Source organism: Equus asinus, chromosome 7 (genome assembly GCF_041296235.1).
Source record: "Equus asinus isolate D_3611 breed Donkey chromosome 7, EquAss-T2T_v2, whole genome shotgun sequence".
In the NCBI taxonomy this organism is placed as follows: Eukaryota; Metazoa; Chordata; class Mammalia; order Perissodactyla; family Equidae; genus Equus; species Equus asinus.
The window spans coordinates 40,996,017-41,008,353 of NC_091796.1; the positions used below are offsets into that span (position 1 = coordinate 40,996,017).

A 12,337-nucleotide genomic window follows, 5' to 3' on the forward strand; every position below is an offset into this window, starting at 1 on the left:
TCACTCTCCCCTCTTCATGTCTCCCTCTCTCTAGCTCCGCAGAAAACCTACCCTCACAGCTTCCACTGTCACCTCCTATAGATTTGACTCTTTGACTTTGACTTCTTTCATTCCAAAGTTCAGCTGCCTATTGAATACACTTCTACTTCCTTACTTTATTATCATCTCAGCCTCAATATGTCTAGAGAAAAAATTTTTTTTTACTCTCTACACTGGACCCTCCTCCTCCTGTGTGTATTTCTGTCATTGTCATTTCAATCTATGTCCTAGACCACCATGTTGGTCCTCCATACTCTTTCTGCTTTGTGCCTGTCTTCCCAGAATGGGCTCAAGCACAGTTCCAGGGCACACATAGGAGGGACCAGCATTCAGGGCTTAGAAACAATAGTTTCCATGTATGAAGCTCTAAGTGCCAAGCACTGTACAAAACACTTTTCTAGGCTTACTCCGTTTAGTCCTCACAGCTTCCCGTGGGATGGTGAATAGGAGGGACTGTATTCTACCCAGAGAGGGGACAGGCATTGCTCTTTCCCCTCCTCCTCTGCAGACATCACAGAACCAACTGCCTACTTTAGAATCGTCAGAGTGAATGGATTCTCAGTCTAGGTTGCCATGTGAGGGCAGTTCCCTTGGGGACTTCATGGCTGGGGACTTGAATACCTTCCCTCCCTTTTTTCTCCTCCTTTTTGGAGTGGTAAGACTTGGTTCTGTGTGCCTTCCCTGTGTGCTACACCTTTGGCTCTGCCCAGGGGAGGAGTGAGAAATACATGCTTAGTGTAGGCTTTGGCACTAGGTTCTGGAAGAGCAATGGAGGGAGCCAGGAGTTCACTGTGCTCTGACCAACTGGCCAGCTTAGGTCAGCAGTCCTGCCTGCTGGCACTCGTTCACATAGTGTATATTTATTGTGCAGAGGCGAGCTGGGCAACATGCTAGAAATACAGCCCCAGCTCTCACATATGTATAAAGAAATACATTTTATGCAATTCATTTTGTCATTATTATTTAATTGGAATTATGATAAGTGCTACCAAAGTGTGGCAAGCAGGCCAAAGCCTTCATTGGTGAGGGCTCTTAACTGTGCTATCGCCCAGCATTATATCCAAGGAGTGTAAGTGCAGGGTGGCAGCTGGACAAGGTGCATACCCAGTGGACAGGACGGCTGTCCAGGGCAGCAGTTTGTTTATGTCAGTCCTCTACTCACAACATTGCAGTAGATCGAGTCCACCCACCTGTCTTCCCATCTGTCACCAAGCCCATCAGGCTGTCCCTGCTGTTTGTCATTCCCACCCATAGCTCTACCTGTGCTCAGGTGTTCTTACCACCTCCATTTTTTCTTTTTACTCTTCCACCTCCACATTTTCTCATTACCCAAAACCCAGTGCATCTTTCGGGTCTCTCTAGTGCCCCAGTTTCTCCTTTGTCCCAACAGCATCACTATGATCTCTCCCTCCCCTAATAGTTTATGCCCATTCTGTTAGGAGTTTGTAAGGAGTTCTCAAAGTGGGTACCGGCAGGAGCAGTGTCACGTGGAAACTTGTTAGAAATGCAGTCTCAGTCCCCACCTCATGCCTACTGAATCAGAGGCTGGGGTGGGGCCCGGCAATCTGGTTTAACAAGCCTGCCAGGTGATTTCGATGCACACTAGTTTGAGAACCATTAGTTTATGTGACTCCTTTAGAATTTAATTTTGTTCCCTTATTTTCTTATTTCATATATTAACATTTTGCTTCCACAACGAGGTTATAAGCCCATTATTTTTGCCATTTATGTTTATACATATTTGTATGTAACAGTTTAATATACATTTGGATACATCGCTGAAAGCTGTTCCAATGAGTTTTCACCTACTTTCACATGACTATTAATTTCATCTTGATCTGCTGAGGAATCCGTGGTATATGTAGGGCAAAGTTAAATTCTTCACAACTTTTGAAAGTTGTTGAGAAGTCCTTATTGGTACAGGGTGCATTATAACAAAGGAAGGGTTATAACTCCAGAGCCATTCTTTGTGGATTTTTTAAATGCTGGGGAGAAATGTTCTTGCGATAATTAAATTTTTGCTACCCCCAAAATGAATAGTAACAGAATTAAAGAGGGGAAAAAAATGATTTTCTGTGTGACATCAATTTGGTGGAGATGATGAAAGGAGGAACAGATTTCTTGTGAGCTGAAGTGTTTGATTTGGTTGGGCTGTATTTCCCATTCACTTCAAAGGCTCCAGTGTAGTTATGTCAGAAGACACCTCTGGTGGGGGCCTATATGGAGTTTTGCAGAGAATGTGAAAAGGCCTAAGTGTTAAAAATGCTAGTCATAGAGTTTCTCACTGGAAATAAAAGTATGGGGGAAGACTTTATTTTATTCTGTTTCATCCTGACAGTACATTATCTTCCCACCCTCCCGTATGCAACCACTTAAATGGATTGCTTCCTTTTTCCTTTGGATGTGTTTTTATGAAAGTGCAATGGTTTGTGTGCCGATATTTTTTTTTTTTTTTTTAAGATTTTATTTTTTCCTTTTTCTCCCCAAAGCCCCCCGGTACATAGTTGTGTATTCTTCGTTGTGGGTTCCTCTAGTTGTGGCATGTGGGACGCTGCCTCAGCGTGGTCTGACGAGCAGTGCCATGTCCGCGCCCAGGATTCGAACCGACGAAACACTGGGCCGCCTGCAGCGGAGCGCGCGAACTTAACCGCTCGGCCACGGGGCCAGCCCCTGTGTGCCGATATTTTTAACTTATCTAATTTTTATTGTGTTTTAAATCTCATATTTTGGAGATCCACTATGTTTTTAAAATCCACTCTTGTTTCTGTGTGTTCACATGGTCTCCCAAAGTGGGCAGCAAAAATCATGCTGTAGTGAGCATCTTCATGCATTCCCCTGGTGGTCTTATGTGAACATTTCTTTGGGATATATACATGGGAGTGGAACTGCTGGGTCTTAGAAATATGTAAAGTTATTTGACTAAATGGTGCCAGGTCGCTCTCCAGAATGGCTGCCCCAGCCTCACGCCCACCACAGTCCCATGAGATTCCTTAGCCACATGAGCAATGTACAGTTTTGCAGTCTAATAGATGTGAAGTAATAGCTCTTAATTTACATTCATTTGAAAAGTCAGCTTTGCCTCATGTGCTTGCTAGTCTTTAGGGATAGCCTCCTTAGTAAATTGTCTGTTCCTACTGTTTGCCCATCTTTGTATTGGCAGTGGTGTCTTTTTAGGTGATTTGTAGGATTTCATTGACTATTTTAGGTATCAATCTCTTTTCAGTTTTAGGCTTTGCAAGCATCATCTGTTCTGTCACCTGTCTGTCAACTTTTTCCGTAATATCCTTCATTGAACAGAAATCCTTAATTTTAACGTAATCCTGGTTTTGCCTTTTAATTTCTCCTTCTGAAGCCCTTCGCTGCCCATGGGTGGTGTCAGGTAAGGATTCATTTTTAGTTTTTCTCAATATGCTGAACCAGTTTTAGCAACACCAAAGATTAAATAGTCTTTTCCAGTTGTCTTCATCATGTAGTATAAAGCTTTTTTTCATTTCCCCAACCTCTCTAACCTGTTAATTCCATAAAGATATTTGTATAAGTTGAAATGACTCAGAAGAGAGAAGAATAAGCTGCCTCTCGATGACTAGTAAGAATAACACTCATGAAAACAATGTCAACACACCCTTCTCCTGGCCCAGCCTTGGAAAATTTCAGCTGGATGCTAGGTGGAAATTCAGTGTAATTGCTGAAAGAAACTATTATTTGTTGACATTGTCTATTCTACCTACAGGGTGTCAACCACAACAGCCAGCATAAATTCAGTTCCCATCCGATTATATCCTATAGTGGTTCGATTTATCAAGTATCTAATTATTTTGGATTTATGAATTATTTACAGGACATGCAAAATAAACATGCTACCCTAAGTTGTTCATGTCTTAAAAATTGAGTAGGCATTGAAAAAATTCAAACTTGTATGTAAATAAAGGAGAAAGAAATACAGATTTCTAAAGTATTTGTCTGCCTAGTAATGTCTGTGTCCCAGAAATATCCTTAGTACTTTGCACACTACCTTGAACAGAGTAGTAAGTATATAAGTAAATTTTCTTTGAATCTTTATATTATTTTGACTAATAGTTAAAATTGGGAGGAAAAATTAATTTGGGCTTTTGGTAATTCTGTTATCGAATCTTGATAACAAAAAAATAGTAATCATCTTACTAAATCAGGTATACACTGTTCATATGTCTTCTAGTAAAATGGGAAAAAAACCTGCATTAACTTTCTAGTCATTCTTTCCTTGTCACACATATTAGCTGTGTCCAGTTTCAGGTATTGCAATATCTGTTGGATTTAATGATACCTGTTGTCTTCGTTAGGAGCTATCATCACCTTTGTATAGTGAATTTTCTACATATACTCTTGTTTGCAAGTAAAATACTGCATTCTCATCACTCTTCCTATGGACCAAATATTACTGAAGACAGTGTTAATCCTCTTTGTCAACACTAAACATCAACATAAGTACAATCTACCAATTTTCTCATGATTTACGTGTTTTATTTAATTGATAGATTATTAGCTATAATTTCCATTCAGCATCCATATAGATTCTTAAATGTTTATCAGTTCGTCAAGAAGCCTTCTAATATCCTTGGCACTTTAAATGTTTTTGGTTTTTATTTTTAAAGAAATCAAATTCTAAAACCAGAAAATGAAACAGTCCCCTTAGTACAGTTTCAGAAATCATAGCTGCTGACTCAGTCCTAATTGTTCTTTTAAATTTCCCCAGTGACTTAGGTTTATCAAAAGCCTGCTTTTACATTAGAAACAAGAGTATTTTTATTTGAAATGTATCTCTGTGCCCTGACAAAGTCACTCCTCTCCGAGTACGTTTTCTCTCCAGCCTTGTTTATCCCATCAGAGGTTCCTGCCAGAAGCAGCTGGGTTTACATAACTGCCCTTGTTGGATGGAATATTTTTCTGAGCGCAGTCCTGCACTTACACCGCAGCGTGTTTAACATGGAATAGGGACAAAACCTGAAAGGCAGGAGAGAATGCTCAATAAGCTGGATCTGTGGTGAATCAAAGTGGAGGCATTTGGATGAAAATGAAGTATTGGAAGAAGGGAGGAAGAGCAGGGGCGTTTTGTCGGCAAAGACTAAAGAAAACAAAGGAAGAGAGAGTAGTTCTTTTGTGAGGGGGTGGAGGGGAAAACCATTCCCTGGTTCGGGAGTGTAGGGCAAAGGTACGCACTTACTGTTTGAAAGCGTGCTCATTCATTAAACACTTTAACAAAAATGGAGCCCCAAGTCTCAGAACAACAGCAAGGCTATTGCTGCTCCATTTTTTAATTTAAAAAAAAAAAGATTTGACAAGAACGAGGGGTTCTCTGTCATGTAGGGCCTTTTCATTTTACTGGAGTTTCCGGGTTTTACTGCAATTTTGACTGGTTGCTAACAAGCATAGGACTCTCATCCACAGTCATTGTGGTCACAACTATATTAGAGTAATTATGTTTTAAGCATGAGACATTTTAGTTGGAATTTCTCTTCATTAAGCAGAGGGTTCTGTAGGCAGCCTGTCATAGAAAAGATAACATTTGTTATCTCCGTTCCCTATCTTTCCCAGAACCAGAGTCTCCAACCAGGTGGCAGTGCATCTGCCCGCATTCCCATCTTCTGTGTTTCTCTCTCCTCTCTTTCTTCCCATCTACCCAGCTACTAGTTGTGCCACTTCCTTATCAGTGTCAAATTTGGTGTACTTTCTGATGTCTCAGCTTCTGGATGAGTTTTTCCAGGATTAATATAAGAAGGAGCTAATGTCTTTCTCCTAAACAGTAAGACAATCAGAATAAATGCATGATTACACTGCTTTTCATTCATGACAGGTATACACCTGTGTCACATTTGACTTCTCTCTGATATATATGTTTATGGAGCCCTTATGTGCCACTTATTGTGTTAAGCCCTTTATATTATGTTTAATCATCGCAATAACTGATGTTGGTTTTATTGCCCTTGTATTATAGAACTAGGAGACGGGTGGAGGTGTAGGAGGTTATGACTTAACCACGGTGGCACAGTAGGAGGGAAAGCCAGCATTTCAATTCCAGAAGTTCATGCACTTAACTGCTGTGCGAAGATGTGGAGACAAAATGATAACCACAGAGTGCGTGTCGAATCGGAAGTCACAACCCTTGTGCTGAGCCATGAGAACAGAACATGCTTGGCTCTGGGTATGTCATACCTTGGCTCTGCTCTTGTATCAAATGCAAACCTTAGGGAGTTGCTTTGCTTTATTTTTTTAGAACAGTTTTAGATCCACAGCAAAATTAAGGGGGAGAGTACAGACATTTCCCCATATAACCCCTGCCCCCACACATGCCTCCCCATTTTCAACATCCCCCACCAGAGTGGTCCATTTAATACAATCGATGAACCTACATTGACACATCATCATCACTCAAAATCCATAGTTTACATTAGGATTCATTTTGAGTGTTGTACATTCTATGGATTTGGACAAAAGTCTAATGACATGTATCCGCCATTGTAATATTATACAGAGTATTTTCACTGCCCTAAAAATCCTCTCCTCTATTCATCCCTCCCTCTCCACTAACCCCTGGAAACCACTGATCTTTTTTTCTGTCTCTATCATTTTGCCTTTTCCGGGATGTCATATATTTGGAATCACACAGTATATAGCCTTTACAGATTGACTTCCTTCACTTAGTAATATGCATTCAGGTTTCCTCCATATCTTTTATGACTTGATTGCCTTGCTTTTTGTAACTAAAGAATTTGGTGAAATGTATCCCTAACCTTTACAGAAATGCAATTTAGGACTTTTATAGTATGTTTGTATTTTGGGTCTTTGCTGGCTTTCCCATATCCAAGGCCATGCACTAAGCCAAGCTGGGCATTAAAATTTGGACTGTCCTCCCCATCCCTCTTTGATAATGCTTAGTATGTTCTGCATCATACTTTTAAGAAACCATTTGTGTTTCTCTACATGGAGTTTTAATCACTTCAGTCTTGGCTGAAAGGTTAAAATCTAAATCCCTTATAATCAAGGCACTTTTTTTCCTAATGAAAACCACAGCTTGAGCAGCTGCTTATATTATTGTCTCTCCTCTGTGGTCCCTCTGGTGTGTGGGAGTTTACTGTTGGGCTGTGGAAAAGGGAGCAAATAAGAAGCCAAGAATGGGGTCATGTTTCAATAGAGAAGTAATGGTGGAATGTTAAAATCCTTGAGTGTTTTCCTCACCCTCCCCACACTTTGGACATGCAGTTTGGCTCTCTTTTTCCTTTTTAAATACTTCCATAAGGCATGGAAGAGAAATATGTATCATAAGAACCATAGTATTGAAAACTCCTAGACCTCAACGTTAGTTCTGTACAGTTTGCCTTCATTTTTGCCTGAAGTTGTAAAATGACAACATAGCTTTCAAGTCTGTCTGTGGTGTCCATCCATATTTTGTCCATCTGCGTTGGCGTAGTCTTCCTTTCCTTTGTCTGGGTTGAAATTGTGTTTATCTGTGCGTAACATTTTTTTCTTTGCAGATTTTTATGTCCCATTTTCTTTTTTAATCTGTTCCCATATTTCCTTTACTCCTCATTTTTCTCTTCCCTGCTTCCCATGTTCTGTTTACCTTTGCTTTCCTCTTCCCTTTTCAAAATATATGATTTAAAATTCTACAAATAAAACTTTGTTTTATTTTTGCAGGTCTTAATTTTTTATGTAGATGAATAGATCATTTTATATTTCTCCAAAAGGATCCTACATCAAATAGGGTTTTGATCCTTAATAGAAGCAGCTGCTTTGTCCTGGTGATTAGCTACAATACCAGACATTTAAAAAGATAGCTGGTTTCTGATTCCACAGAATGGGTAAATTATCAGTGACACCATGTATCTTCCATGCTTTAGTCATCCTAAGTTACACTTTAATGAAGGTATTTTTTATCATTTAACCAATTGCTAGGGTCATTTGGGGGATTAAATGAAACAGTCTATTTGAATAGCCCTTCAAACTATCAAAGAAGAATTCATTGCATGTATACATAGTAAATGACCCTTCTTCCTACTAGATTTTGGATATTTCTTCAGTAACAGACAAGGCATAGCCAGCCCCTCACCCTGTTGACCTTATCATGTGAAAAGAGGTTCTTGTGGTATGGGGAAGCAGCATAATAAAGGTATACTTGGGGTCAGAACACGTGAGTTAGAATCCTGGATTTGCTACTGGCTCACTGTGACCAAAGGCACATTCCTTAATCTCTGCTAGCTTCAGATTCCTCATAGGTAAAGTCTCTAATCATCACCACCCACCGCCTTGGATTGTTGAGTGAGGTCCTGTGTCTGAACGCCTTTCGAGTGAGAGCAGGCTGGCTGTAAAGAATCTTCCTGAGATGGCTCTGGTCCAGAGGCTCAGACTCCTCTTTCTTTTCTATTTTGTCTTTATGCATCCAATCAAATCTCTTTCTTAAGAAGTTGATTATTATGTGATTCTCTGTTTTAATTCTTTGTCAGTTAGTGCTGGCATTTAACATATTCTGACATTCAGAGTCAGGCAGGACCTACCATCCTTTATTACCATTTTTTAAATTGAATATATTTGGCAGGCCAGAAGAAGGAGGACCTCGAGATATGTCTAGACAGAGAGCTGTCAACAATATAGGTCTTCAATGAGCTTGGTCATAAGGCTTATGCTCAAATCTGTAAACAGAGGCTTCCTACTTGAGGTCCTTGTTTCAGTTTAAGAAAGAATGAAGCACTCCAAGAGCCTAGACTTCCCACCCAAATTTCTTGAACGTTTCCTGACCAATATTCAACCACTTACATACAGCATCATCTAGATCAGTGATGTTGTAAGCCCTTGGTCAAACTGATGAGGACTTTTAGGCTGCTTAATTTTAAAACGGTTTATGATGAGGATTTTTAGGCTGGTTACTTTTAAAACTACAGATGAGAAGCAGGCTCCGAGGACTGGAATTTTGCTTGCCCTTTTGAGAGACATTTGCACTTGTGAAGGAAGGGGGATGACCTTGTAGGGACCTGAAATTGGCCACCCCAGGATATGTCTCTTTGGCATCAGGATTGTTTTGGGCTGATTGCTTTCGATAAACTGGGACAGGGAAGGAGGCTCTGGGGAATGGAACTTGCCCTTGTTGGGACACATTTACATTTGTAAGGTAAATCTCTATCTGTAAAAGGTGCCTCCCTCTCTGTACCAGGAAGAAGAAGAGAGGTGACCTTATCCCTAGAAATTCTTAATGGGGAAGGCAAGAACTTCAGTTGGTTGCTGTCTGGCAATCTCATGTAACTGGTTTAGGGTGGTGGCGTCTAACCTTTCTAACCTTTACTTAATCCGATTTGATTCTTGTCTAAAAGTCTTGGGATCACCCAATGACCAGACCCCACCTGCACTGATACCATTTTAACTTTTTTTCATGTTCTTTCCTTTGTCTTGTAAAGAGATGAATCATATACCTATGCCTTAAATTTAGCCCTAACCCTCAACTCGGGGCAGCAGCAGGAGCTCTGACTGCCCGTGGGTCCTGTCCCCACGCACCAGCTCTGCCTGCCCATGGGTCCTGTCCCCATGCCAGCGGGGGCAGCAGAAGCTCTGACTGCCCATGGGTCCTGTCCCCATGCTATTCCACACTATTCTCTAAATAAAAGAGCACTACTGCCAGATCTTGAGAGTCTAAGAAATCTTTCTTTTGACTCCTCGGCTCACTGACCCCGCATCAAAACCACAGCTATGTCCTCGTCTGTCTTAGAAGTGCATACTGGTCCCTGGATTAAATGAGATGTTTTATTTTAGCCAACCATTAAAAATTGGACATGTTTACATAAAAACCTAGATTTCTTGCCTCTGGAAATCAGCAGATGCTAGAGCTATGAGGTTGCCATCTCTACCTTTTTGTCAGTTTTACCAATTTATAAGACTTTTCTGGTCATGTAAGTGTTTGGTTTTGAGACTCCAAAAAAAATATGTATTTCTCCTGCTCTGAATACTTACTCTTCAAAATAAGCGTTTATTAAGTTTCTAGTATGGACTCAAACTGTGCTGTCAGAGAAGCAGAAGACACAATTCCTGCTGTCAGGGGCCTGTGGTCTGAGAGAACAATAGAAAAACAGGTGAAGTAAGTAGGGAATAATTAAACATTAAACTCTGGTAATAAATATGAATAAAGATCAGCATAGGCTGAGATTGTCAGGGAAAGCTTCATGGATGACTTTGGACTTGAGCCGATGCTTAAATTCATTCCCTCATTCAGCCGTTGTTTACTAAGTACCTACTGTGTGTCCTGTACAGTATTGGGCACTGGGAATAAAAAGATACATCCCCTGCTTTCTTTAGGGAGTTTACTATTTAGTTTACAAAGATAGACGTGTAAACGAAGAAAATAAAATATTATACATGCTTGGGTAAAAATCTAGAGATAGATAATAAGATCACAAAAGAGTGTGTTCAATTATGTACCTGAGATAAGAAGATTTTTATATAGAGTCAGTGATGAGTGAATTGGTTTTGGATAAGTAGATTGACCAAACCTGGGAACAAAGGAAAGGCATTCCAGATCGAGTTCAGTGTGAGAAGAGGCATAATTCACTGTGGATGGATCTAGATGGGTTTTATCATGATGAGAGGAAAGTGAGAGTCAGATCTTAGAGGTGTATTTGTACCCTCAAAGTCTTTTAATCAGAAGATGGGGGGTACACATTTCCTATGTTGCTCCTCATCCCCATTCCATTCTCTACTGCCTCTACCCTGCTCCACCCCAGAGGCTGACCTGTAGGGCTATGTCAGCAGACTCTCATGCCCTTTGAATTTCAGTTAAGGTCAGCCAATGGGTAAATAGCCCCAGCAGGAGACAGGCAGAAATAAAGCGAGGTCAAGGTCTTTATTCTCCTGGCTTCCTCCCTTGAAAGACCACCTGGAAACAGCTGCATCTCCCCTTCTCAAGGTGACCTTATTTACATAACTTTCTCCTTCCAGTCACTAGCCACTCCCATTTTCCCTTCAGGCCTTTGGTGGTGACATCTCTTTACTGTCACCAGGTTATCATTCTACTTCCCTTGCAGCCCACCCACATTGTTATCAATAGTCCCCTGTTGTAAATAAATCCTTTGTAAATTATCCATGTTCAAAATATGATTAGATTTTAATTTTAAGCAGTAGTGTAAAGGATGGTTTCCTGGAAAGGAAGTCAAGGGGCAAAGCATTCAACTAGGAAAACTGGCCAAAGTGAGAGGTGATGTGGTGGAATATGCAGTAGTAGTGGAGATAGAAAGGAGTTGATTGTTATGGGAAAGGGATGGAGTTGAACTGACACCACTGGATGTGAGAGATTAGGGAAAGGGAGGAGTCAAGGATGACCACCCAGGTTTCTGATTTGGGTGGCTACTTTATTGAAAAAGTAAAAAGATGAGTTCAGTTTTGCATATGTTGATTTTGAGATCTTTTTGGGAGAGCCAGTAGAGATATGCACCAGGTATTGATTGGATAGACCATGTGGAATTCAGGAGATCTGGCTGGAGGGAAGGCTGGTGTGTTGTCAGCTTACAGGTGGTCCTTGAAGCCAAAATGATAGAGGAGGTCCCCCAGGAGAGCTGAGAAAGTGGGAGAAGAAAGATGGTCATGCACAGAACTTAGAATGGCTCTAAAAGGATCCAGAGTTGTGTACAGACTGAAAAAAGAGCATGAGCAAAGACAGAGCAGAGAGAATGAGTATCGATTGCTCAGGTGGCAAGGAAACATCTGCAGAAGCTGAGTGCAACCAGATCATGGAGGGACTGGAAAGCTAAGGCAGAGGGGCCTGTGCTTGGGTTAAAAGTTAGGTAGCTATTATACACTCATTTATTCATTTATTCTATAGGTGTGTATTGAACGCTTAGGTTCTTGAGTGAGGTGAAATGTACTCAGGTTGTGTTTTAAGATGAATGAAGTGATAATACAGGGCAGAGATGGGGATGGGCTTAAAATCTGAAGCAGCAAAACCGTTATGAAGTAAAGCGGATCAAAACCAGAATAGCAGCAGTGAGTACTGAGGACAAAGAGATTTCAAGGAGAGGGAAAAATAAGTATAGGAGAAGAAAGATGAAGATGAACCTGAGATCCCCACCATCACCTGTTAGTGACGATGTTTAAATCTAAGACGTTTTTAGATTCCATTGTGTTTACAATCATTGTGCCTCAGAAAATTTCTGATAATTCTGAAGAAGCAAGTGACCAATTAGATGTAATGTTCCCATTTTCAAAAAATAGGGAAACCATTTGCATGGTGTAAAATAGCTTGACTGGGTAAAACGTGTGTCCCAGAATGATTCAGTTTTGAATCCAT

At 40.6% G+C, this 12,337-nt stretch overlaps 1 protein-coding gene across 8 annotated transcripts in view; it reads left to right on the forward strand.

The window, feature by feature from the left end:
* GAREM1 (GRB2 associated regulator of MAPK1 subtype 1) overlaps positions 1 to 12,337 on the forward strand; it is a 188,867-nt gene that overhangs the window by 126,789 nt on the left and 49,741 nt on the right. The window contains exon 1 of one of the 8 annotated variants that reach the window (XM_070513252.1): positions 6,016 to 6,217. The exons of 6 other annotated variants lie outside the window; for them this stretch is intronic. In XM_070513252.1, the coding sequence (XP_070369353.1) occupies positions 6,124 to 6,217 (94 nt within the window). In that variant the 5' untranslated portion in view covers positions 6,016 to 6,123. Of the gene's footprint in view, positions 1 to 6,015; positions 6,218 to 12,337 lie in introns of those variants that run through there. One more of the 8 variants, XM_070513251.1, reaches the window with a different exon arrangement.